At 46.8% G+C, this 26,914-nt stretch overlaps 1 protein-coding gene, 1 long non-coding RNA gene and 1 pseudogene across 2 annotated transcripts in view; 1 reads left to right on the top strand and 2 right to left on the bottom strand.

The window, feature by feature from the left end:
• Nucleotides 1–5,538, bottom strand: part of LAMC1 (laminin subunit gamma 1) — a 129,827-nt gene extending 124,289 nt beyond the window's left edge. Inside the window, 1 exon segment of the mRNA XM_039483641.1 lies at nucleotides 5,166–5,538. Coding sequence (XP_039339575.1) covers nucleotides 5,166–5,538 — 373 coding nt within the window.
• Nucleotides 5,539–8,630: 3,092 nt separating this feature from the next.
• LOC120369886 lies at nucleotides 8,631–13,606 on the bottom strand. The gene is made up of 3 exons (XR_005583483.1): nucleotides 13,215–13,606; nucleotides 11,328–11,370; nucleotides 8,631–8,670 (listed from the first exon to the last, which is right to left on the bottom strand). It is a non-coding gene; the product is annotated as an uncharacterized LOC120369886 (long non-coding RNA).
• Nucleotides 13,607–16,884: 3,278 nt separating this feature from the next.
• Nucleotides 16,885–26,107, top strand: LOC120370301 (annotated as a pseudogene).
• Nucleotides 26,108–26,914: the final 807 nt, after the last annotated feature.

Genomic DNA, 26,914 nt, shown 5'->3' with positions numbered 1-26,914 from the left:
GGGACAGGAATGATTATTAGGCCCCCCCTACAGTGCTGGCTCTACCCAAGAGCCACGTGCCCAGTGTACAGCAAAGTCCAGGAAGACTGATTTACCCTGCCCTGCAGCTACTCACCATTTGGGGGGTCTTGTTGCTCATGTGTGCTTGCCAGGGGTCAGCCAGTTAGTGACAGGTGTGTGAGTACTGGCTGTGTTTTAAATCACTGAATCAATGTTGTCTGCATTGCAAACCATACTGCTTCTGTAAAATGTTGCGTTTAAATTTCATAGAGATGACCTTGGGAGCCCAGCCTCCCTCTTTGTTATTGGAGGCTGAACAGTTGCGCAGAATTAGAAAGTGGCCAAGAAGAACTAAGGAGGATTTTCTGCGTGATGTTATGATGCACTCCGCCGCTGAGAAACAGGAATTGAAGGAGTGTCGGGACAGTGAAAAGAGTGACCGGAAGGAGAACGCGGCACACCAGAATAAAACCCCAGAGTGGCTCCTAAATGTTATGGAGTGCCAAGCAGACATGCTCTTCTAGGCAATACTAGCTCTGCAAACCAAGCAGCTCTGCGCCCGCCCTCTTATGCAGCCGCTGTCACAAAACTCTTCCTCATGCTCCCCCCAGACACCAACAACATACTCTTATCAACCTCTTGTCTCCAGTCTATACCTGTGACATTCCACTCCTCCTGTCACAGTCCAGCACTGTGGACTCCCATTACCCACTGCACTCAATACCTATCCCCCTGCAGTTTGGCCCTGCTGAAGTACAGTACTTGCTGCATAGTACTTCAAAGGAGAAGATTGGATATGATCCCTGGACATACACAATTTTTTTTTGTCATCCCAGGACCCCACGTCCTGGGACCTTCCCTTCCCCCATACCCCTCACTGCTGATGAGTTTTTTTGTTTGACTCTCCTCCGGTTGTTGTTTTTAATAAAAGAATGATGTTGGTTTGAAAGCAATCTTTATTCTATTAATTTAAAGCAAAACAAGCCCTGCAAAGCAACATACAATTATGTTAAACCCTCACATTGCATCGCCTGCACCAATCACCTCCTAGCATTACAAGAACTGCACTCCTAAGCATAGCAACAAATATTAGTGGCTTTCAGTTTCAAATTGCTGCCTCAAGGCATCCCTGACCCTTATGGCCCCGCTGAGCCCCTTTAATAGCTCTGGTGTCTGGCTGTTCAAACTCAGCCTCCAGGTGCTGAGCCTCTGCGGTCCAGTCCTGAGTGAAGCTTTCACTCTTCCCATCACAAATATTATGGAGCATACAACACGCAGCTATAAGCATAGGAATATTGTCGTCATCGGCCAGGTCCAGCTCCCCATAGAGGCAGCGCCAGCGGGACTTTAAACGACCAAAAGCACACTCAACAGTCATTCTGTACTTGCTCAGCCTTTTGTTGAACCACTCCTTACTGCTGTCAAGTTGCCCCAGGTATGATTTCATAAGCCACGGCTTTAAGGGGTAGGTGGGGTCTCCCAGGATCACAACGGGCATTTCGATTTCCCCAACGGTGATCTTCTGGTCCAGGAAGAAAGTCCCTGCTTGCAGCTTCCTGAACAGGCCAGTGTTCTGAAAGATGTGTGCATCATGCACCTTTCCGGACCAGCCTGCGTTTATGTCTGTGAAACGCCCACAGTGATCCACAAGCTCCTGGAGAACCACTGAGAAATACTCCTTCCAATTAATGTACTCAGTGGCTAGGTGGTCTGGTGCCAGAATTAGAATATGCATGCCATCTATCGCCCCTCCGCAGTTAGGGAAACCCATTTGTTCAAAGTCATCCACAATGTCACGCATGTTGCCCAGAGTCAGAGTCTTTCGGAGCAGGATGCAATTAATGGCCTGCTGCGCTTCCATCAACACGAGTCCAACAGTCGACTTTCCCACTCAGAACTGGTTAGCGACCCATTGGTAGCAGTCTGGAGCTTCCACAGAACAATCGCCACGTGTTCTCCAACGGCAGGGCAGCTCTGATTCTTGTGTCCTTGCGATGCAGGGCTTGGGCGAGCTCATCACACAGTCCCATGAATGTGGCTTTCCTCATCTGAAAGTTCTGCAGCCACTGCTCGTCATTCCAGACGTGCATCACGATGTGATCCCACCATTCAGTGCTCGTTTCCCGAGCCCAAAAAGCAGCATTCCACTATGCCACAAGCAATCTCATATCATAACTAGTACACATGGTGAGATCAATGTCACACTCCTCTTGCCTTTGTAGTTTAAGGAATAACTCCACTGCCACTTGTGATGTGTTGGTCAGAGCGAGCAGCCTACTGGTTAACAGTTTGGGATCCATTCCTGCAGCCCAAAGAAGCAGGGTGCGCAGTACCCAAACCACTGAAAGACAATGCCAAATGCAGACAAAAGCACAGGGATTGCTGGGATGCGAAGCTGTGCATCACAAGGCACTGGAACAGGACCCAGGATGCCCCGCAACCCCCTCTGCCTTCCCACAACACTTAGCTGCAGAAGAGGAAGAGGTGCTCTGTGAGATAGCTGCCCGGAGCACACCACTCCAAATACCGCTGCAAGTACCGCAAAAATGTGTGCACACTATTGCGCAGGCAGCTGACCATTGAAGGGAAACCACTGTTGTGTGTTCACACTCTCTCTGAGCAGCACTTTAACTCCAAGCGCTGTAACTCTGCCAGTGTAGACACGCCTTAAGTCTGCCTTTTAGTTACTCAAGCACCAAACAGCATCTAAACCATTTAATACTTAAAAAAAAAAAAAAAAACAGAAACAAAAACAAAACACACTTCCCTTGCCTCCACACTGAGATAGCTTAAACAGCTGAATCAATTTTGGTGAAATTTCAACAGGATCAAAAGTTTGCTTCTAAGTTGAAACCAAGCTTAAGAAGTTTTATTCCAAAGCTAATTTTCTTGAGAATACTCAAGCGACTATGATATCCTGTTGCTGAACGCTTAGACTTAAATTTCCAATCTCCCCTTTTAATTGACAAGAAACATTGCCTCAGTAAAATATTTATATATCATCCTCAGTACACTTGGTGTTATATAGTACCTTAGCCACCAAAGAACTTTTCAGATCACATGTACTTCAACCACCACTGAAACACAAGTAACCTCATGTTAGTGAATCTCACTCTTTTAAAATGAGCTTTACTACACATCCTGTTACTTTTTCACATGATGAAGAGTAGTTTTTTTAATTTTATGGTGCTAGATCTCCCAGAGTAACAGACAGCACTGTTCCCACATAGAAGTTTGTTCAACATGACCAAAAAGTGGAATTGTTTAATTTAACCCAGAACCCTTAGCAGCAACTCATCCACTTTAGAGTAACAATAGTGAGCACATGAGCAGAGAAAAATCTAACACATTTACTGCAGGAAGTATTTATTCCATTTCCGTTGTTTTTCTTGTCAACCTTTCCCTTTCTGAATTCCAAGTCTGATGTCTACAAGCTTATCCTGCTTTGTGCATTAAGAATGAGACAGTTATTGCTCTGCAGATAGCAGGAGCTGAGATTGATTGCAAAACCCTGTTTAAGTGTTTGTTTCAAGCACAATGAGATCTCAATCTACAGGGCAAGCCTTTAAATACTTCCCTACAGTTTTCATTTATGATTTGTTTATATACCTGTTAATTTTGAATATATACATTGCCAAACTTCATAAATATAATTACATTTAAAAAAATGCAACCCGGAAGTGTGAAAAGTATTTCTAGTACTGAATCAAAACCTTTGCAAAGATGACTGCATTCAAACACACAAATCAAAGAAAGGGAGAATCCAAAGAGGATAGCCTGCTTGTATACAGCAGAAGTCACTTTCAGTAATTTATTACCAGCTGGGGCAGACACATGTACCTTTGTTTTCTGTATGATAGGATTAAGCTTTGTGGCCTTTAATTAAATTTGAATACCACAAAGCAACAAGTTAACTCTGTGATAGAAAAGTCTTTAAAGTGCTAGGCACACACACTGCAACATTAAGCATGGTCCGTTCCATCCCTCTCCTCCTTCCTCCCCGCTCTCCCCACAAAGTATATTGTGTAGTTTTCATCAGGTTTACATTTTTTTCTTTCTTTACTATGACTAATCTGTTCAGTGGATGGGAATGGGCATAAGTTGCCATGGAGATCTCCAAGTTTCAACACAAAAGTTGAGGCAACTGGCCCTCATTACATTATCTCAAGGAAAATTCAGATAGGGTCATTATTAGAAGGCAAAAAGGAAAATATGAGGAGCATGGGAGTGGGACAAAGTTTCTGACAGGCTGCGGCAGGTCTATTAGTTTAAAATGGGTGGTTGTGAAGAGACGAGGAAGTAGAGTCCTTGTTTGGGAAAAGGAGAAATCATGCAACCCTAGTACAGGAAGCAGGGAGGGGACGTTAGGACAGGCAGCCAGAAGGGAAGAACTAGATTTCTTATTTTAGGAATTAAGTGTAGAGATGGGCCATGGATGCAGGAGAGACTCTACTAGTGGAGGGTATTTTGGGGAAAGGGAGCAGGAATAGTGAAGCCTCTGGTCATACAGGAACAAGAAAGGAAAAGAAGGTTTATCCGTTGATTTAAGCACTAGGTACAGGACGGTTGTGCATGAGATGGCAAAACCAGCAGTTCAAACAGATGGGTCTTTGCTAGTGCAGGTTGCAAAGGAGAGGTAGTGATCATCCGGCACAGGGACCCCGATACAATGCAGACAGAAGGGAATGATTGAGGAGTGCATACGTATAAAGTTACGATTCTTTTATGTTTTTACAGCGGGTCACAAGTTTTAGAAGCCACACAAACTATTAAAAAGAGTTAACAAGCTTGGTCTGAAATTAGCCCTGCTCTTTTCGTCCTTGAATTCCAAGCACTCACACTTCTCATCCGAACCCCATCTTTGCTCTTCAGTTTGCTGTTGCGGGAAGCCTTACATGCAAAGCTGGTTTTTCCCCACCCAGGTTTGGAAATGCACACATGTAGCCGTGCCCCTAGTGGTGCAGATGGCAGGGAGGAAGGGGGATACGCGGGACCGTGCTCCTGTAGGACGGGGGCACCGCAATGCAATGCAGAGAAGTTAAGTGTGTGGAGTGGGAGAAGGGGGGGCGGGTACCGGTCCCTCCAGGACAGCCCTTCCGCGCCTCTGCAGGAGGGGGGATGGCCTAGGGCGGGGACAGGCGGAGCAAAGGGCCCCGGTGACTTACCCAGGTGCAGGGTGAGGTTGATGGCGCTGGGGTACTGCACCCCGGCCAGCATGGTCTGGCTCTGCCACCAGGTGGTGTCGGCCTGGTTGTAGTCGGTGAGGAAGGCGGCGCCGTGCTGCAGGTGGGGCTGGGCGGCGTCGCACAGGTGGCAGGACTTGGTGACCCCGGTCACGCCGGTCTGCACGCAGTACTCCTCGGCCGGCGAGCCGCACGTGTTGGTGGCCACCACGGTCACGTTGAAGGCGGCGTTGACGAACTCGGGCATGCAGCGCTGCGGCCGCCCGCTCGCCTCGTCCGCGCATTCGTCCATGGCGGCGACGCAGCGCCCGGCCAGCTCCAGCAGCAACAGCAAAGGCAGCGCCCGGCGACCCATCCTCGGCCGGCACCAGCGACGCCCGCGCGCGGCGCGAGATGGAGCAGCAGCAGCCGCCACCCAAGCGGCTCGCGCCGTGAACGGACGGGGCGCGAGACGCGGCGGCGGCGGTTGAGCTGGTGGGCGCGCGCTGGCTGCGTGCGGAGAGGCAGCCTAGGAGCAGCGAAGGCTCGGGCGGCTCCCGCTGCTCTGCGACTGAGCAGGCAGAGGAAGCAGGCCCGGCCGGAGGAGGAGCAGGCGCCACAAGGGGTGGGGCTGCGCGCGCGGTGCACGCTGGGAGACACATCCCTCCCCCTTCCCGGCCGGGGCAGGGGGACTTGGGTCTGCGGAGCGCTCGGCTGTTTCCTTGGTGACCCCCCCCATGCTTTGGAGGGCGGACGAGCGCATGGGGACTTAAAGGAGCCGTGCTGGGGAGCGGTGCACCCCCAGGGCTGCGGCAGCCTATGGATCCCCGCACGACAGGGGTTCGCGGGGTGGGGGCTGCACGCCCCACTCGGGACCCGGCTGCAGGCGCCGCCTCCAGCCCGTAGCATGCCGCCCACGGAACTCAAGTGACATTCAAACTCTGCAGCCGGGTGAGAATTCCCCTCGCTGTATCAAACCCGGAGTCTGAGCTGGGGGGGGGTCGCTCTCTGCGCACCCCCCTCCCCCGAGCTAGCTGCAGCTCCATGGGGGACTCCACGCTGCTGAAGAGCCGCCAGTGCAGGGCTCTGCAACTAACAGTCCGTCCTCTGCTCCTGCTTAGCAGGGCACTCGCTGGTTTCAGGCGCCTCACCTCTCCCTCGGGCACTGGAACAGGCTGGCAGATCACACAAAGTGCAAGACAATACTAGGAATTAAGGATCATAATTAGAATAACTAGGACAAAAAAAATCTATGCCATGTTGTAGCTGTGTCTGTCCCAGCAGGATGGGGGGGGGGGGTGAGGTTAAATCTTTTGTTGGACCAACTTCTGTTGGTGAGAGAGAGACAGAATCACAGACCTAGAAGGGACCTCAAGAGGTCATCTAGTCCAGTCTCCTGCACTCATGGTAGGACTAAGTATTATCTAGACCATCCCTGACAGGTGTCCAAACTGCTCTTAAAAATCTCCAATGATGGAGATTCCACAATCTTCCTAGGCAATTTATTCCAGTGCTTACCACTCTGACAGGAAGTTTTTCCTAATGTCCAACGTAAACTGCCCTTGCTGGAATTTAAGACCATTGCTTCTTGTCCTATCCTCAAAGGTTAAGAACAACATTTTTTCTCCCACCGCCTTGTAACAACCTTTTATGTACTTGAAAACTGTTATGTCCCCTTTCAGTCTTCTCCAGACTAAACAAACCAAATTTTTTCAATCTTCGCTCATAGGTCTTGTTTTCTAGACCTTTAATTTTTTTATTTTTGCTCTTCTCTGGACTTTCTCCAATTTGTCCACGTCTTTCCTGAAATGTAGTGCCCAGAACTAGACAATACTCCAGTTGAGGCCTAATCAGCGTGGAGTAGAGTGGAAGAATTACTTTCGTGTCTTGCTTACAATACTCCTACTAATAAACATCATTCTAGGATGTGCTTTTTTGCAGCAGTGTTACACTGTTGACTCATATTTAGGTTGTGATCCACTATGACCCCTAGATCCCTTTCCGCAGTACTCCTTCCTAGACAGTCATTTCCCATTTTGTATGTGTGCAACTGATTACTCCACTTAGGAAGGAACACTTTGCATTTGTCCTTAACTTTCATCCTATTTACTTCAGGTCATTTTGAATTTTAATCTTATCCTCTAAAGCACTTGCAACCCCTCCCAGCTTGGTATCGTCCGCAAACTTTATAAGTGTACTCTCTATGCCATATCTAAATAATTGATGAAGATATTGAAGAGAACTGGACCCCGAACCGATCCCTGTGGGACCTCATTCATTATGCCTTTCCAGCATGACTGTGAACCACTGATAACTACTCTCTGGGAATTATTTTCCAACCACTTATGCACCCACCTTATAGTAGCTCCATCTAGGTTGTTTTCCCCTAGTTTGTTTATGAGACGGTCACATGAGACAGTATCAAAACACTTACTAAAGTCAAGATATACCACATCTACCACTTCCCCCAGCTACAAGATGTAGTAACGGGAAACAGAGACGGTGTTGCAGTGAGGCGTCCTGGTATAGTCCCAGACCGCTGCTTTTATTCTCTTTCTTACAGACTGGTTCTCAGCATTACATGATTGACATCACACAGGTTACTTATTACTATATGATTGATACACCTGTTTACTTCATTCTGATTGGTTAAGGCTGGTTCCCATCACCGGCTTCACCGGGCCATTGTCTTGTGTGACTAAGCTAGCATAGCAGAAAGTGCATACTATACTGTTCTAATGAACGGTTCAATGCAGATACAGTGTGGCTTGCCAGCACTTGTACCTACATCTCACCCTTTTTTGTTTTGTTAACATGACTAATACTTATGAGGGGGCCCTGGGTTAGTCCACGGACAGCCCTTAATGAAGAGAGAAACAAATGAGGGGACGCACTGAATGCCGAACAGTACAGTGAGTCCCCCAAAGGTGACAAGCTGATGTAACCACCCAAAGTTAGGAAGCCATGAGGAGAGCCAATCCCACCATCCCCCGAAGGGGTCTGGATTGTATCTGATTTGATCTGTTAAATTTTTAATTATCTTGAGTTGATTTTCAACTGAATGATGATGATCAGAAATATTAAAGCAACACATATCATTAACCTTTTCACATCCATAATGATGCAGCATAAGTAAATAATCTATAGCCGCTCTAATACATGTTCAGCCTGCCGTGATAAAGCTTTGACCTGCCCCCAAGTTATGGCAGTGTTAGGTGTGCCATGCTTTCGGGCCTTGTCAATCTTGTCCACCCTATCCGTCAGGGTTAGACTGAAGTCCGGAATGGGATTCTTTAGCCCCTGATGCCAGGCCATCTCTCCACGGCTTTACAAAGCGAGCGGGAACCCACACAGGGCCGGTTTCAGTTGACACTGCTGCGTAGCCCCGGCCCCAGGTGATGAGTGGCACAGGCAGGCTCCACTCTGGTCCTGGCAACTTGCGATATATTACCTTCGGCGCCGGAAGAGGCTCGGTCTGTCTATAATGGCGCTGGGCTCTAGATAAAAACTGATTATTAAACAAGGTTAAATTCAAATGATTCAGAGTAAACAAGACACGAGCCAGCCATTCTTCCTTATCTGGCAAGGATAGGGGCACTCCTCCTTTTTGTTTTTGTTTAGTAAGGGCCTCCTTCAGGTGCAATGTTAGCCCGCTCAACAATGGCCTGACCCCGGGAATTATAAGGAATGCCGAATTTGTGGAGAATGCCCCACCGGGCACAGAATGCGGCCATGGCGGAGGAACAGTAAGCAGGGCCATTGTTGGTTTTCAACTCAGCGGGGCTGCCCATTACCGCAAAACTGCGAATCAAGTGATTACAAACATGTTTGGTAGCCTCCCCTTTTTGGGCAGTTACCCAAGTGTAACCAGAAAATGTGTCAATGACAATGTGCAGGTATTTCCAAGGGGAGAAGGGGGGAAAAAGGGTAACATCCATTTGCCAAAGTTGATTGGCTCCGAGACCACGGGGATTTACCCCTATGGGAGGACCCTGTGGGTTAAGGGTGCATTGAGGACATTGTTGAACAATACCTCGAGCATCAGAAAGAGGGATCTGAAATTGTTTAGCCAATGCCTTGGCATTTTGATGATGTAGAGCATGACTTTCTATAGGAGTACAAGGGAATGCCCTAAGTTGGGCATCCGCCTGGGCATTGCCTTCTGTCAACATGCCAGGGAAAGGTTGGTGGCTTCGAATATGAGCAATAAAAAACTGATCGGTACGGGAATGAATGAGATGTTGCAATGCTAAAAACAAAGCTAGCAAATTTTTATCTAGCGCTGGTGATACATAGCTACCACTAATATTTGAAACAACATTGGCTACATATAAACTGTCAGTGATAATATTAAACGGTTGCATAGAAAAACGATTAAAGGCTAAAATTACTGCAGCCAGCTCAGCACGCTGGGCGGAGCTTTGGGGTAGGGTAAACAGAGAACACCAGTGGGTAGTAGATGGGTCACGCCAAGAGAGAACCCCACGGTGTGGACTTCCGTCCGTAAATACTGTAAGCACATCTGGCAGCGGGGTTGGTGAGAGCAAATAGCAAAAGTTAAGGGGTATTCGCTGCGTCATGCTGAAACGGGGGTCCTTCAAAGTGTGACAGGAGAAGACCCCAGTAAAGGCTGAGCATGCACACTGAACCTCGGGGTTAGTTTCACAAAGAGTTTGCCATAAATGCAAGGGGATCGGAAGTACTATTTCAACAGGATCAATGCCTAAAAGGACCCACGCTCGCTGGCGTCCCTTGGTGATAAGGGAGGCAAGCATGGAGGGAAGGGGAGTAAGGGTATTTACTGGGGTGTGGGCGAGATAAAGCCATTCAAGGATTTGTACCGTCCCAGCCTCGGGTGCTTGAAAGAGGGCAGCACAAGGCTGGGTTACCCCTTGAAGACAAGCGAGACGTGGAGGCTCGTTATCCACGGCACGATCCACCCAAACCTTTGCGAGAGATTGATTTACCTGCTCAATGGCATCTAATTGTGTTTTTGTGAGAGAAATGATATAGGAGGGGTGACGCCCCTGCCGAAGAGCATCAAATAATGGACTTAACATGTTGGTATCAAGGCGATAATAGGGACGTACCCAATTAATAATGCCCAGAACTTGTTGAAGGGTGACGTAATTAATGTTGGTTTTCAAGGCAATTTGCGGGATAATCGGAATGGAATAAGCGGCCATCATTTTATGTCCCAGATAAAGGAAGGGCTCTATACATTGTACCTTTTCTGGGGCTATTTGAAGGCCGTATTCCTGGAGCATATTTTGCAGGTCAGTTTTCCACGAGGGAGGGAGTTCTGGTCCTGCTATGAGGATATCATCCATATAATGGTAAACCTTAAGCATAGGGTACCGTTTGCGAAAAGGTAAGAGAGACTGATTTACGTAATATTGACAGAGGGTGGGGCTGTTTAGCATACCCTGGGGAAGAACCTTCCAATGGTAGCGTTCTGTTGGCTGACTATTATTCAAAACAGGGATAGTAAAGGCAAAGTACTTTCGATCACAGGGGAGGAGAGGAATAGAGAAAAAACAATCCTTAAGATCGATTACTGCTAACTGATAATCATGTGGTATAACATTCGGATTCGGGGTCCCACATTGAAGGGCTCCCATAGGTTCCAAAATTTTATTTATAGCTCGGAGATCATGTAATAGTCTCCAGCGTCCAGATTTTTTCTTAATAACAAAGATCGGAGTATTATATGGGCTAGTAGTAGGTTCAATATGTCCCTCGGTTAATTGTTCCTGAACTAATTCCTTAAGGGCTATTAATTTTTCCTGAGGGAGTGGCCATTGTTCAACCCACACTGGGACGTGGGTTTTCCATTCCAGGGGGAGGGCAGTGTGTGAAGAGCATTGACGTGTCATGGCACAACTAGGGAGGCTCCCAGCTGAGACAATAGGTCTCGCCCCCAGAGATTAATGTCAATTGGCAAAATGCACGGACGAATTTTTGCAACCTCTCGCCCCTCCTCACTATCCCATACTGAGAGCCAATTGGTGCTTTGTCGGGAAGATTGCGGGCCTCCCACTCCCCAAACTGAGGGGGAGACTTCGGAAGGCCAGGAAGGGTCCCAATGCTTTTGTGCAACTACTGAAATATCCGCTCCAGTGTCTAGCAACCCATAGAGCTCCTTACCGTTGATGGTATACTTACGGGTCGGCTTGTGGGTTCGAATGTGTTGTAATACTGCAGCAATCTGTGGATGAAAAAGGGGACCCTGCTCCAGATTAACGCGAGTAGAACCAAATCCGCCCGGCCACGACTCGCTTGGCGGGTCCGGCGGCGCTGTGTAAGGTAAGATTAGCAGTTGAGCCCAAGAATCCCCCGCCTTTAATTTGAGGGGAAGGTGACTCCAAACTTGAACGTAGATAACTCCGGTGTAATCAGAATCGATAACTCCGGGCACAATCATAATAGACTGACTACTGGCAGAAGAACGAGGCAAAATTAACCCAAATGTGTCTGGGGGAAGCGGACCAGAAAGCTGCGTAGGCATGAGGAGTACGTCACCAGGGAGGGGATTGCATATCTACTGCATTAATAAGATCCAAACCAGCACTGCCTTTGTGGCTGGTCGAGCAGCTGTGGCAGGCAAAGCTCCCTCCTTTAAACCGGGGCTGAAGGGGGGCCCGGTCGAAAGTTTCCCGAATTAGCTGAGGCTGAGGAGCGGCATTGATTGGCCCAATGATATCCCTTATTACATTTCGGGCATTTTTTTGTGGGACGGCCCCCGGTGGTGTTAGTTCCGCCCTTGTAAGCGCCACCTCCTGGGGCTCGGCACTCTCTTTTGAAGTGTCCAGGTCGCTGGCAGTTAAAGCAATTACCGGTAGGTTTATTACCTTGACGGATTGCTCCCGCCAATAGTGCCATAGCGTGGGTCTGAGTGCCTACTTCGGCACATGCCTGTAACATGTCAGCGAGTGTGTAATTAGGGCGGTGAATGATAGTTTGGAGAATTTTCCGACAATCAGCATTGGACTGCTCATACGCTAAGCGTAAAAGGAGTTCCACCTGAGCGTCCGGATTGTCAATTTGGCGTTGAACAGCCTCCTTGAGGCGATCAACGAAATGATGATAAGGTTCAGTAGCTTGTTGTTTAACATTTGTGAATGATCGAAGGGGCTTGCCAGAGGCTGGAACGCGCCTAAAGGCTCTTTGAATGCACATTGCCGTGCGGTGAAAAGATTCCATGGGCAATATAGATTGTTGTTCTATGGTGGCAAAAGCTCCTGTCCCATATATTTGCTCAGCAGTATTCTGCGCGTTACCGAGTGCTAGGGCTGCCAATTTAAACTCATTATCCCATACCACGTACTGTGCAGGGGAAAGGATCATACGAAATAGATGTTTCCAGTCCTCCGGGATCATAGTATAACTATTAGCGATCCCTTCTATCATACCCTGCACATAAGTGGAACGCAGCCCAGACTCACGTACCGCTTTGTTAAGCTCCCGAAGAATTGAGTACGGGAGGGTGGAGTGCCAAGCTACCACCTCACCTGCCTCATTGGGAGGGTCATAAGACAGGGGAAACATCAAAGGGATTTCTCCCTCCCATTCTTCCAATAAGGGGTCCTGCCCGCTCGCCCGCGCCGCCGCAAGGGCGGCACAGACAGCACCCTGATGAAGGGACTTCTGCCCCAGGGTGTCCACCACTGGTGCAGAAGTTTTTGGTGCTAAAAAAGGGGCTGGAGGGAGCACTCGGGGATAGGCAGGAGGTGCCTCCACCGAGAGCAAGGGAGGTGCAGAGGGGGACGCCTCTTTTCGTAATCTCCCCACCGCAGCTGAACAGTGCTGCCACAACAGAATATGTTGGATCTCAGCTCGAGGTTCCCTAAACAATGCCTCTCCGATCTTTATCCAATCGGAGTGATCTAGGGAGCCTCGGTTCGAGTACCATGGGCACTTATACTCAATCACTCGGAGCAATTCCTCCAAGTGCCTTAACGATACTGCAGTACACCCGTCCTGTTTGATAAGTTTCAATAACTCCTTTGCATGATCTTTTTGCTCAATGGATAAATCCCCCCCCATACTCACGAGGGAGCGCACTGCGCTGAGGTGCACCAAGGCTATGCCAGCCGATGAGTCGGGGGTCTTGTGTCTGGATCACGTCGGGGTCACCAGATGTAGTAACGGGAAACAGAGACGGTGTTGCAGTGAGGCGTCCTGGTATAGTCCCAGACCGCTGCTTTTATTCTCTTTCTTACAGACTGGTTCTCAGCATTACATGATTGACATCACACAGGTTACTTATTACTATATGATTGATACACCTGTTTACTTCATTCTGATTGGTTAAGGCTGGTTCCCATCACCGGCTTCACCGGGCCATTGTCTTGTGTGACTAAGCTAGCATAGCAGAAAGTGCATACTATACTGTTCTAATGAACGGTTCAATGCAGATACAGTGTGGCTTGCCAGCACTTGTACCTACAACAAGAGGGGAAGCACCTTGTAGATAGGGGGGAAGCAGAAGGGAAGTTGGATTGCTTTTGAGCCACACATGTCTTCCTCACATCTAGGAAACGTACTTAGCGTGTCACAGCTAAATACACGATGGAGTGTATTTAGCTTTGAAACTAAGTTTCCTAGACCTGCAGAAGACCTCCATGTAGGCTGAAAAGGTTGTCTCTCTCACCCACAGAAGTTGTTCAGTAAAAGTCATTACTTCACCCCCCTTGTCTCTCTCTGACAAAAGTTTGTTTTAAGTTATACAAATCATTAAGATGAATCAAAAATGAGAATTCTACCAAGCCACCTAGCTATCTAGAGGAGGTAGCAAGTTACTAAAAAGGAAGTAAAAAAGTAAATCAGACACTGTGTACAAGTTGGAAGTAGGTATGAGTACCTAAATAAAATATCAAAGAAGCTGGTCTCCCCAAAGGAGAGTCTCAAATGCTAAAGTCATATGTAAAAGGGCAGTCAGCAAGATACATAATGGAGTCACATAGGAAAAACTCAGATGACCAAAGCTGCACAACATACCACCTCCAGACAGTCTCTTCCTTGGTTCTAAATATTCAACCATTTTCGAGCCCCAAGAAATACATTTTTTCTATATATTTTTCTATGGTTTGCACTATAATTTGTTAAATATATTACAGTATTTCCCTTGCCTCATTCTGCAGCCTCAAGAATTTTGTGGGAACATAGGGCCAAAATCAAACCTCATGGAAATTAGTGCAACTCCATTGACTTTGGGGCAGTTGCACCTGCTTACATTAGGTCTGAATTTGCCTCTGAGTAGTATTTGTTGGACAAGATTAAAGCACCATTTCTTAGCCTGGCTCCCCCTTCTAACCTCTGCTCTCCTCACAAATAAAATTTTGGTAGTCCAATACCCTGATACCATTCAGTAAAATACAGCCACTCCTGCAGGGAGAAATCCTCTCACTGAGTGAGGTGCAAGTGGAGTTTCAAACAACATGTAAGGAGGGAATTTAATACAACTTTAATAAGTCATACAAGTCAGGGTGAGTTCAGGCCCCCAGATGCTAGAAGGCTTTAGCTGCTTTAAAATGCATTTGAGGTATTTCCTGTCATTAAGATTCTTTGCACTTTAGTCTTTTTTTTTCTTTTTTTTGGGTGGGGAGGGTAGGGAGAAAGGAAATAAGGAGGAAGTGAAGATGCTGGGAATGGAATACATTTTTCCCTTGGGTACATAAAACTAACTGTAAAATTTAGCCAAATTGACTGTTTACTTTAAGTTCTCTGTAGCTTCCCTTTAAAATACTCTCATTATCTACATTCCAACATCCTGCTGAATCACAGATTATTAGTGTCCCTATTTCAGAGTGGTAACTGTGTTAGTCTGTATTTTCCACTGCATGCATCTGATGAAGTGGGTTTTAGCCCACAAAAGTTTATGCCCAAATAAATTTGTTAATCTCTAAGATGCCACAAGTACTCCTCATTCTTTTTAGTGTCCCTATGACTCATCTTGTAGCCTCTGGGCCAGAATATCCTGAAGTTTCAGATTAGGATTTAGCAGCTAAGGTTACTAGGAGAGTGGAAGAAATAACAGGAATATGTGGGTCATTTTCAGTATTTACCCATTGGCTTCATTAACCAAGAAGCAAAGTTTTATACTTTTTTTATAATAGTATTAATTTCTTTAAAATTTTACTAGTTGTCTCTTACAAAAGCCAATCTAAAAAAATCTACTTGTGATTGTAATTTTGTATGATTAGGTGTGTAACATTTCTATATCTCCCTCTAGTAGTGCAGTTTGTAAAAATTGTAAGGAATTTTAAAGGCTATTCACATCAAGAAACGTAAAGTTTGTCAAGATTTAAGTCAGTTACTAGTTGCCAATGAGACTTAACCCTAAAAAATCTGAAAGCATACCAGAAGTTTTTTTTTTTAACTAATGGGGGTTGGGAGTAAGAATCACAATCAGCCTTATAATGGAACTCCAGTTGCAACTATAACTACTGCTTCTGCATAATGAATCCTTACCTTACTTTTGTGAGGTAGATAATTATTATCCTCATTTTACATATTGGCAAAACTTAAGCAGAGAAAAGATAAGGGACTTAGTCAAAGCCACAGGGTAAGTAAGTCAAGAAAACACTCTAAATGATCATAAAGAATGGCAGAATTATACGTCTGTCTATCAGATTGGTGTATTCCCCTCCTTTTTTAAAAAATTCCTAATAAACTCATCCTCCTGGACATTATCCTGTCTGAACCCAGATCTCTGTAGTGCTTGGAGGCATCAGCTCTGCCAGACATGACTATAGACTGGATTCTGATTTATTGCTACTAACAATGAGACAGCTATCACTATGGGATCTCCCTGCAACTTTTCAGATTCAGGAATGCAGACAAACCTATGTTTGCTCTTGTGTAAACCCAGCTCTCCTGCTATGTAGAAAAAGGGTATTTCTCCAGAGATTTGTTCAGTAAACAGGAAACATCACTCCATTAGATATGAGCTGATTGACATAGCCAAGAGCCTTATATCTACAGTGGAGTGAGATGCTAGATCCCTCATGGCAATGCCATATTAATGCAGTTAGTAGTCCAACAGCATCAGCTTCCTTAACATAGTACACACGTATTTCAGTTTAAAAATAAATTGTATTTTGTTAATTTAAAATGAGAGAATTGAGAATGCAGCATTTTGGTGTAACAGCATGAATGGTTAATGAGGACCTAGATTGTGCCTGGCCCTGCACAGGTATGCAAAAGGAGAAAGGTACAAGGTATCCATGTCCAGGAACTGAGTCTAGCTAGTATTGCAAGTCTCCAAAAAGAGGACAGGTGTAAAAAGAAACATCAGGGATCCTCAGGGTTCAGAGAGCAACATAATGTACACTATCACCACCAAACTGTAGAAAAAAGTGACAATTGTGAATATTAGCCTCAAGATGTAACAAAAGTGCTATGGCTGTGTCTTCATGGCTAAAAAAAGATGCATTTTTACTACAGGTTAACAAACACATTAGCTATCCCACTGTAAAATCCTAGTGGAGACAAGACACTATAGTTCTACCACAGTGTAAACTAGTAAACCATGGATTTGGGGGTGGGGATAGAGTGTTGACATCACCTTGCTATCTTGTGGTAAAAACTACAAGTGCTTTTTTTCTGCTAGGATTTTACAGCTGTCTTGCCTCTACTAGAATTTTGAAGCAAGATAACTACAGTGCGTTAGTTATCTCGCTGTAAAGAACACATCTTTTTGGCAGTGAAGAAAAAGCATATGAAAACCCATGGCAGCAAGGACTGCTACAAATGTGTAAGGAAAATAGATTTACTTGTCAGATGACAGAGACCTATTCTTTGCAAACATCTCTTACCTCAGACCCAACAAACTCACTACACCAAACATCTTACAGGATATTTACCCATAAAGAGTAACATGTAAAATATCTACAGAAAGCTCATAACTTGTCAAGACTCAATCACTGCAAGATGTAGGTACAGATAATATTTAAGGAACAATGTGTATAGAACATAGGCTTTATGGATTTGGAGTAAAAATTAATCAGGGTAATGTGTCTTGGTGAGGGCCCATTCAAGCAAGAGGGAGTTGTCACCCCTCCCTAGTCACCTGGCAAGTATTGCAAGGTTCTATCATTTATCCTTGCCACATCCCAGAACAGTCAATGGAAAACCATCAAAGACAATTGCAAGCAGTCAAAACCACTTGAAGGTGAACAGACCAGTATAGCAGGTGGGAAATTGCCCTAGCTAAGAAAAAAGACAAAAGACTGTTTCAGTACAACAGAATGTAAGGAAGACCCTCTACATCCATTCACTGAGGAAACCCCTTGACAAACAAGGGGCTTTCATGAACATTTGGATTCTGGTTCTTATGAAACCATGACATTCACTAGCTCTGCAACAGACTGAATTTTTGGGAAAACCCTACTTTATTAGATAGGAAGGATAATTACTGAAAAGTGTAGACCCAGGTTCCTGTTTTATGATTTTGTTTGTGTTGTAACCACTTGTTTCCTATCACTTTCTCTCACTTCTAGTTAAATCTTATACTTTTATTATAAAAAAAGAATAGTTTATTTAAGTGCTCACAATTGCCCTGTGGTTTACAGGAGCAGTGATTTAAGGTAAAACTGGTAAAATGGAGTACACTGCTCCTTTGAGTGAAAAGGATCTGAAATTCCTTTGAGTAGCCAGTGTCAGGGACTGGATATCACAGAGGAATGATTCAAAGGGGACTCAGGGATTAACCTGAAAGGTGAAGTTAGGGCTGGCATAGCAGAGAGGAGAGTGCTTGAGTGGCTGAAAAGCTAGTGGTATCAAGAAGCTGCCACCCACCTACCACAACCCCAGCTCCGTGTGCAGGTGGCGGAGTCCCCCGCGGTGCGCCAGAGGTTGGTCCTGGCAGATGCCACCAGGGTCGGAGACCTCCTGGACTACGACCGGGGAGACTGGCTGGATCCCCTGACGCTCGCTCGGCGGATGGGGCTCTCCAGACCTTGTACTCCCCGGCGCGTACTACAGGAGGTGTAGGCCGATTTTCAGCCCGCTTGGGCTTACCTCGACCGGGTCCTGTGTGAGGCACGCCCGCCCACCCCACCCCGAGCCCTCCGGACCTCTTCATCGGGCCCCTGCCCGTGGACACGACCGGCCCCCGCCCTTCTCCGCCAGCCGGCTGCACAATCTGCAGCCGGTCCGTTTCCAAACCGCGCCAAGGACACAACTCTACGCGCTCGTGCTCCATACCGTTCACTTCCTCACCCTCGTGTCCCGCCCCGACACCAAGTGGCGGGACCTCTTGCCACCTGTGGAGGGTGAGGAGCCCCGGTGGGCCAGCCTGTACTCCACCCTGGTCCCGAGGCCCGCCGGGGATATCAGCTGGCGGCTCCTTCACGGGGCCGTGAGCACGGGCGTGTACTTGGCGCGGTTCACCCCTGTCCCGGACACCTGCCCCTTCTGCGGCGTGAGGGAGACCCTGGCGCATGTTTACCTAGAGTGCGCCAGGTTGCAGCCCCTATACCGGCTCCTCACCGACATTCTGTTACGTTTCTGGCTGCACTTTTCCCCTCACCTCCTTATCCATGCACTCCCTATCCGTGGCCCCACAAAGTCGCGGGACCTCCTGGTCAACCTCCTCCTCGCCCTGGCTAAAAAGGCCATCCACGCGACCAGGGAGAGGAGGTTGGCGATGGAGACTCCTGCGACTGTGGGGCTTGTTTCCGATCCCTCGTCCGCTCACGCCTCCGGGCGGAGTTCCTCTGGGCGGCGTCCACTGGCTCCCTTGACGCCGAGGAGCAGTGGGCGCTGTCCGGGTTCTCTGCTCGGTGTCCCCATCAGGCTCCCTCCTTATGACCCTTTGACCTCACTCCTGTCCCTGTTCTTTTATTAGTTGTCCCCGCACTTAGTGGGTTTCCGTGGCCCTGTGGATCCTCCTTAGGCTGGGGATCCGTTAGCATGGGGCGGGCTTCCGCCCGCCCCTCTCCGATAACCCAATAGTACCACAAGAAAGACTCCTCTTGCTGCAGTAGAGCTAATCCTTACATAACTCCACCGCAGCTGCAGCAGAGTCAGACACCAAGCCAGCTTGGTCAGACACCACCCTCTGTACCACCTATCCACATGTATCCGACCCCTCCAGGATCATTGTCACCGTTTCCTCATTCACAGCCGGCACTACCATCACCATCACAACCACTGCAAACTTCCAGACCAGCAGGTCCACTGGTGCAGGCGCCACCTGTTTTGCTACAGAACCAGTATGAACCAGTTCAGCCTCACTGGTTTTACTGCAAGGAGGTGGAATACAAGCAAATATGGATGCCATTCAGCATTCTAGATTCTGTAACACTAGAAGAAGTTTATAACTCTGTCCAACCTGATCCTGAGAGCGTGGTTTTGAGCACTGATGGGGGGCGCTATGATGTTTACCTGTATGACAGACTAAGAAAAGCTGTATATTGGGAAGAAGAGCCATCTGAAGTCAGACGATGTACATGGTTTTATAAGGGAGACAAAGATAGCAGGTTTATTCCTTATACTGAGGATTTCAGTGAGAAGCTAAAGGCAGAATATAAAAAAAAAAGCTGTAACTACGAATCAGTGGCACCGGCGACTTGAATTTCCAAATGGGGAAACAATTGTTATGCATAATCCTAAGGTTATAGTTCAGTTCCAACCTTCTGCAGTACCAGATGAATGGGGGACCACACAAGATGGTCAGACAAGGCCAAGGGTGGTAAAGCGTGGCATTGATGATGATCATGATGAAATTCCTGATGGGGAGATGTCTCAAATAGACCATTTAGTATTCATGGTTCATGGCATAGGTCCTGTGTGTGATTTACAATTTAGGAGGCACGGAGTAAGGAGGTGGCTTAAAGTTCTGAATACCCTGAGGGCTGTCACATCAATTTACAGGTTGACTAGCTGGTATCCATCCCAGGCCCACCAAGGTTCTAGAATGCATGTTGTTTGTTAAAAGAAATGAATATATAATGCACCTTTTCTTCACAAGCTAACAGTGTTCCTGTTTGGGCACCAATTGTGGTAAGACTATATGGCGGTTCTATGGACCACCATTGCATGAGTCACAGAGTTTCGTCTTATTTACCCTGGGATGCCTCAGGTCTGGAGCCCTGATATCTGGGGAACAAACATCTGAACTACACAGTTTTCCAGTTTGATATATTTTATTAACTAAATTAACTAAGCAAAAGCATAAAATCAAATAAAGGGTTTATATAGAATCAAATTAATTAATATCAGGTTGATCAAATCATATCAAATAAACCCTAAATTATTGAGAGGTAATAGTCAATCTTTTCCCTCACCCCACTATAAGGTTACATGGAACATTGTAATATGATCCAAGGTGATATAGTAGAACCTCAGAGTTACGAACACCTCAGAAATGTAGGTTGTTTGTAACTAACAGAACATTATGGTTGTTCTTTCAAAAGTTTACAACTGAATAGTGACTTAATACAGTTTTGAAACTTTACTATGCAGGAGAAAAGTGCTGCTTTCCCTTTTTTTTTTTAGTAGTTTACATGTAACGGTACTGTACTGTATTTGATTTTGTCTCTGCTGCTGCCTGATTGTGTACTTCTGGTTCCAGATGAGAGGTGGGGTTGACTGGTCAGTTCGTAACTGAGGCTCTGTTGTGCAACTTTTTCAATTTCTCATTTGAATTCTGAATGTAAGTCAAAACAACAATTTCTTAAGATAAAACATACAACTCCTAAACCATTACATATATGCATGTGTGGTCTTGTATAGCAAAGTTATTTAACCTAGGGCTTTTTCAGGTATTTTATTTATTCTATAGCCACCATTCTAAAACAAATTAGGTTGGTTTTATCCACACATACACTGACTACCATCCATCTGCTGGAGTTAAAACAAACAAAAACAAAAAACAACAACACAAAGAATTTCTCTACTCAGAAAACTGGAAAGAGAAAACAAAATAAAGACTGATACTTATGCAGGATGATTGTTGCAACTCTTGTGTTTTCATTCAGCTTCAGAACCTGGAGTACTCAGTGATCTTATCAGCTCAGATGTTTTAACATCAAGGACTTGCTGCTGACTGGTTAGAAGTTACTTACTTATAAATTTTGAATCTTAGTTATTGCATGTTGCTGGACCCCCACATCTTGGTGACCAGCTGGGAAGGTGGAGGAAGCACAGGCCTCTTTGTGAGGCACTGTGGCATCACATGGCCAGAAACCGATGGCTGCTGCAGCAGGAAGCAAAGGTTTCAAGTAAATGGTCAGAAGCAAGAAAATAATGACTTCTACCTTTCCTTCAGTTTTTTAATATGGTGCCTTGGCTGTTTACTTCCCTTGCAAGTTCCTTGTGATGCTCAGAGCAGGAGGGAACCCTGTCTGTGCCCAGCAGGGGAAATGATCTCCTGCCATCTGCTGCTGGCAACACAAGCACTCCACTCCAGGCTCAGTGAGCACCACTCTTTCCCTCTGCAGGCTAGCAATTTACACACCCCACTTTGTTACATTTGAATGCTCAGTGCTTTCTCTCCAGGACACCCACAATGTACACTGATTTGCTGCCTCCTTGGAAGGAGTGCACCCCAGTTCACTGGTTTTGTTGCAGTTCAGCACTTTCCTTAGCACAAGGCACTTAGACATGTCTATAGCAAAACCAAAATTGAAGTTTATTTAACAGAGCTTAAGATAGTGATTTAAATAAAAGCAAATATAAGGGTTTGGAAATACAAGGTTACAGGTAAAAGAATAATGTAAAAAATGTGTAACCTAAACTTATTAGCAAGTTACTTTCCTATCTACTAAGGTATTTGTCACCTAATTCATCTTTACAGAGCTTGTCCAGTTCAGAAAGTTGGGATCTACCTTGCATGAGACAACCCCTGCTGGCAGAGTCACTCTTCTGTAATGGTACCAATCCTGTCCCCTCTCCTCTTCCCTTTTGCAGTTACAGATCCCTAGGGGGTCCCCTGTTGAGACTTTCTTGGGGTTCTATTGTCTTTGGGTATGATCAAGGCTGTATCTTCCTCAGACAGTAAACAAAGTGCTGTCTCCAGGGACATCCATTGTTCTCAAGATTGATTGAATTAGCCCTGAGACCTCCCCTTGCCTCAGGAGAGGAGTCTCACTTCAGCAGTTTTGCAAGCTACTATTCTTTATTTTACATTCTTATAAATTAATTCCTATACAAACAGGGCCAGCTCTAACTTTTTTGCTGCCCCCCCCCAAAAAAAGAGCGCCGCCCCACTGTAACACCCCCCCGCGAGCATCACACCACCCAAGCCCCCTGCACCCTCGAGTGCCGCGCCACCCAAGCCCCCGCACCCTCGAGCGCCACGCCACCGAAACAAAAAAAAACAAACAAAAAACCCTCCAGCGCAGCCCAGATGAACAAAAAAAAAAAAAACAAACAACAAAAACCTGAGCGCCGCCCCACCCCAAGGTGCCGCCCCAAGCACGTGCTTAGTCGGCTGGTGCCTGGAGCCAGCCCTGCATACAAAGGGCTTGGCTACACTTGAAAGTTACAGCGCTGGTGGAGGCTTTCCAGCACTGCAATTAGTAACCGTCCACACCTGCAAGGCACATCCAGCGCTGCAACTCCCTGGCTGCAGCGCTGGCTGTACACCTGGTCTGGTTGGGGTGTAGCGATTGCAGTGCTGGTGATCCAGCGCTGCTCGTCAAGTGTGGACACACACCAGTGCTGTTATTGGCCTCCAGGGTATTAGCAGATATCCCAGAATGCTTTTAACTAAATTACTCTTCGTTTTGTTATGCTGCCTCTCTTTGTTTTGTTGTGAACTCGAGCTCATGGAGCTCCTTGCTCCCGGAGCTGCTTATCTAAAAACAAACAGCTCCTGTTTGCTGTGATCAATCAAATGAGATAATGAGGCAGGAGGGAAACAGCGGGAGTCCATTGAATGCAGGCTGTTTGCAATTAAGAGTTAAGACTAAGGGTCGGGAACATTTTCTGATTTTTCAAGGCAGGAAGCTTAACACACAGTGTTGGCTCCAAAATCCACACTCTCTCTCCCCCGCTCCCTGTCACACTACACCCCCACCCCTCTTTTGAAAAGCATGTTGCTGCCACTTGAACGCTGAGATAGCTGCCCGTAATGCATCACTCCCAACAGCGCTGCAAATGTGGCCACACACTAGTGCTGGTAGCTGTGAGTGTGGCCACACACCAGCGCTGTCCCTATACAGCTGCACGACCAGCACTGTAACTCCCAGCGCTGCAACTTTCAAGTGTAGCCAAGCCCAAACGTTTTGCAATAACCATGACAATCAGCTAATTCTTAGCTCTCAGCAGAGACTACACATGAACCCCTTCAGTGAAATACTGAGAAGGTGGTTTGCCACAGGGCAATTTACCTACCATGGTATGCCTGGGTATGTCTGTCACATTCCTTCTCAGGAGTCCCTTGGCAGAATGGGGCACTTTTCTTCCAAAGTTAATGTCATCATCCAGTCGGGTTTGATGGGATCATCTGCATGCAAACTAAACCTCCTCATTCCAGTAATTTGGGACTTGGAAAAAAAATCAGCAGATCCAAAAATAACTCCAAGTAGTCAGCCAGACAATCCATAGGTATTTTGAGTTGTTTGCGGTCATGGGTTAGTCCATCAGATATGATCTCAACCATCCTACAAAGTCCCAACTCAAAATAATTTAAAAAATGCAAAATTAGCAAAGAGATGGAACTGAAATACTAGGAAAACACAAATCATATGTCCACTCAGTCATGTTCAGGCAGGAACAGTTCCTATTTTACAGACAGAAGCGTATAACTTTAAATCAAGATTGGATGACTTTCTAAAAGATATGCTCTACTTCAAATGGCAATTAATTCAGGAAAGTCCTATGGAGGTCAGACTGCATGATCAAAACAATCCTTTCTGGCCTTATAACTATGAACCTCCTCTTTCATATTTTGGTACTCATGAGCTCAGTGCTGAACAGCATTTTTTGATGCACAAAATTAGGGTGAAAGGTTAGACTTAAACTTGGTCAGAGCCAAAAGTCCTTTCTTCCTAATTCACAGTTTTGGGACTCAAATTTTATATAAAGGCCTAGCTGCCTCTCAAATGATAAAACCAGACTATTTAATGTTTAAATGTCCCTGACTGAAGCAAGCTACAGCAAGAGGCAAAGCAACAGTGTTTCAAGCATTCCCTTCATGTTAGTCTAAAAATAGATTCATATGTATCTTAATGGAGTTGCAAAGGCAATTAGTCAAAAACTTGAAGCAGTTTCTTTAGTTATAAAGTAATGATGCTGAAAATAGCCATATTGCTAATCACAATTTTGTAAAAAAGTATAATTTTCTGGAAGTGTTGCTTATTCCCCAAGTGCCTGATTCAGGAAACATTCTGCACCCAAAGAGGTTACAGAATAAGGCCCTAAAAGAAGTGCCTGAATCATGCTAATTTCAAATAACTGGAAATTTAAGACACGAAGCAAAAGATGGTAAAAGCTGTCAACAAGCTTTGCATCACTTTCTGCGATAGAAGATTAATATTGATGTCTTTTTCTATTATTCCTGTTGTGGCAGAGCTCTGACCTTGCTCCTGTGGGTCCTGCGCTTCTAGGCAGTTTATGCTAGCCTCAGTGGCTCACTGTGACCCTCCACGTAGCCCTTTTCTCTCTAGGGCCAGGGTCACAGTCTACTGAGCCTTTTTCATCATAGGCTGCAAGGAGGTTGGTGAGAGAACTCCCACAGTCTCTGTTCAGCCTCCTGTCCTGACAGGGACCTGACTTCCCCTTCCAGGAGCTGTTCCTGTAGTGGTGGGTTGGGGGGGGGAAGGGAGGGAACCCAGGCCCGCCCTCTACTCCGGGTTCCAGCCCAGGGACCCTAATGGTAGCAGTTGTTGGCAGCCAACCTTTCACTGCCAGAGTTGCTACATTTCCCTGGGCCACTTCCCCACAGCTCTCCTGCTTTTCCCTTCTTCACCCTTACCTTAGGGCTCCTTTAACGATGGTTTGAGGGTGTCTTCAGTAACCAGCCGCACTTCCTCTCCTCTGACTCCCTGGCTCCCCTGCCTGACTGGAGTGAGCCCTTTTTATAGTAACAGCAGGGTCTTACTTAGAGTCAGGTGGTCACATTAACTGAATGGCCTCACCTGACTCTTTGCAGGTTAATTAGAGTCAGGTGTTCTGATTAGCCTGGAGCAGCCCCTGCTCTGGTCAGTCAGGGAACAGAAAACTGTTAATTCAGTGGCCAGTATATCTGCCTTCTGCTATTCTGCTGTACCCAACTGGCCTGAGTCTATCACATAGTTCTTTCAGCATTAATCTAATTCTCTTTTCTACAGAATATGTAAAATGTATGTAGGGAGATTTAAGAATATACCAAATGTTTTTTTTTCCTTTTAAACACAATAGTTATTTTTATGTTTCAGTAAAATATGGGTTCTTCTCCACCCCCCTCCAAAACGGCAAAATATTACCATGACTTTCATTCTATCATGCCAGGAGGGCTGCTCTATCTATTGGGATCCAGGAAGTGGGCAGGCTTTGCTAAAAGACCTCCCCCCAGCCTAAGGGGAGGATCCACTGGGCCTGGAAACCAAATGATTCCGGGGGACAACTAATGAAATAACAGGAACAGGAGTGAGGTCAAAGGGTCAAATGAAGGGAACCTGACTGGGACACTGAGCAGAGAACCCCGGACAGCGCCCACTGCTCCTCAAAGGCGTCAAGGGAGCCAGTGGACACTGCCCAGAAGAACTCTGCCCAGATGCATGAACGAACGGAGGATCGGAAATAGGCCCCACAGTCACAGGAGACGCCATCTGCCAACAGAAGTCACCAGAGTCGGAGACCTCCTGGACTACAACCAGGGAGACTGGCTGGACCCCGTGATGCTCGCTCAGCGCATGGGGCTCTCCAGGCCTCGTACTCCCCAGTGCGTACTTCAGGAGGTGAAGGGCACTTTGTCGCCCGGTGCACGGGCCTACCTCGACCGGGTCCTGTGAGAGGGCACGCCCTGCTCACCCTCCACCCCAGGCCTTCCAGACCTTTTCATTGGGCCCCTGTCCCGTGGACCCAACCGGTCCCCCCACCCCTTCACCGTGAGCCGGCTGCGCGACTTGCAGCCGGTTCATTTCCAAACTGCGCCAAGAAAACACCTATACACACTCATGCTCAACACCCTTCACTTCCTCACCCTCACGTCCCGCCCCGACACAAAGTGGCGGGACCTTCTGCCACCTTTCGAGGGTGAGGCACCCCAGTGGGCCAGCCTATATTCTACCCAGGTCCCGAGGCTCGTCGGGGATATCAGTTGGCGGCTCCTTCATGGGGCCGTGAGCACGGGTGTGTATCTGGCGTGATTTACCCCCGTCCTGGACACCCGCCCCTTCTGCGGCATGAGGGAGACCCTGGTGCACGTTTACCTGGAGTGCGCCAGGTTGCATCCCCTATTCCGGCTCATCCTAGACATGCTGTTACATTTTTGGTTGCACTTTTCCACTCACCTTCTTATTTATGCACTCCCTATCCGTGGCCCCAAGAAATCACGGGACCTCCTAGTCAACCTCCTCCTAGCCCTGGCTAAAATGGCCATCTATAAAAGCCAGGAGGGCTGCTGTCAGGAAGATATGCCTATAGATTTCTCAAAAGTAAGCAAATCACTTTGTATTACCATGTTTAACCTGAGCAATTCCCAATCCTCCTCTCTGCCTACTACTGGTCTGTCTGCTGTAGAAATGACTGGCTGTCAGATCTGCAGTCCCCCTGCAATAGTTAGCTCCAAATCATCTTGGGAGTGATGCGTGTGTGTT

Source organism: Mauremys reevesii, linkage group 8, assembly GCF_016161935.1.
Source record: "Mauremys reevesii isolate NIE-2019 linkage group 8, ASM1616193v1, whole genome shotgun sequence".
Taxonomy (NCBI): Eukaryota; Metazoa; Chordata; order Testudines; family Geoemydidae; genus Mauremys; species Mauremys reevesii.
Note: the sequence above shows the minus strand (reverse complement) of the source record. Positions and strands in the feature narration are given on the sequence as shown.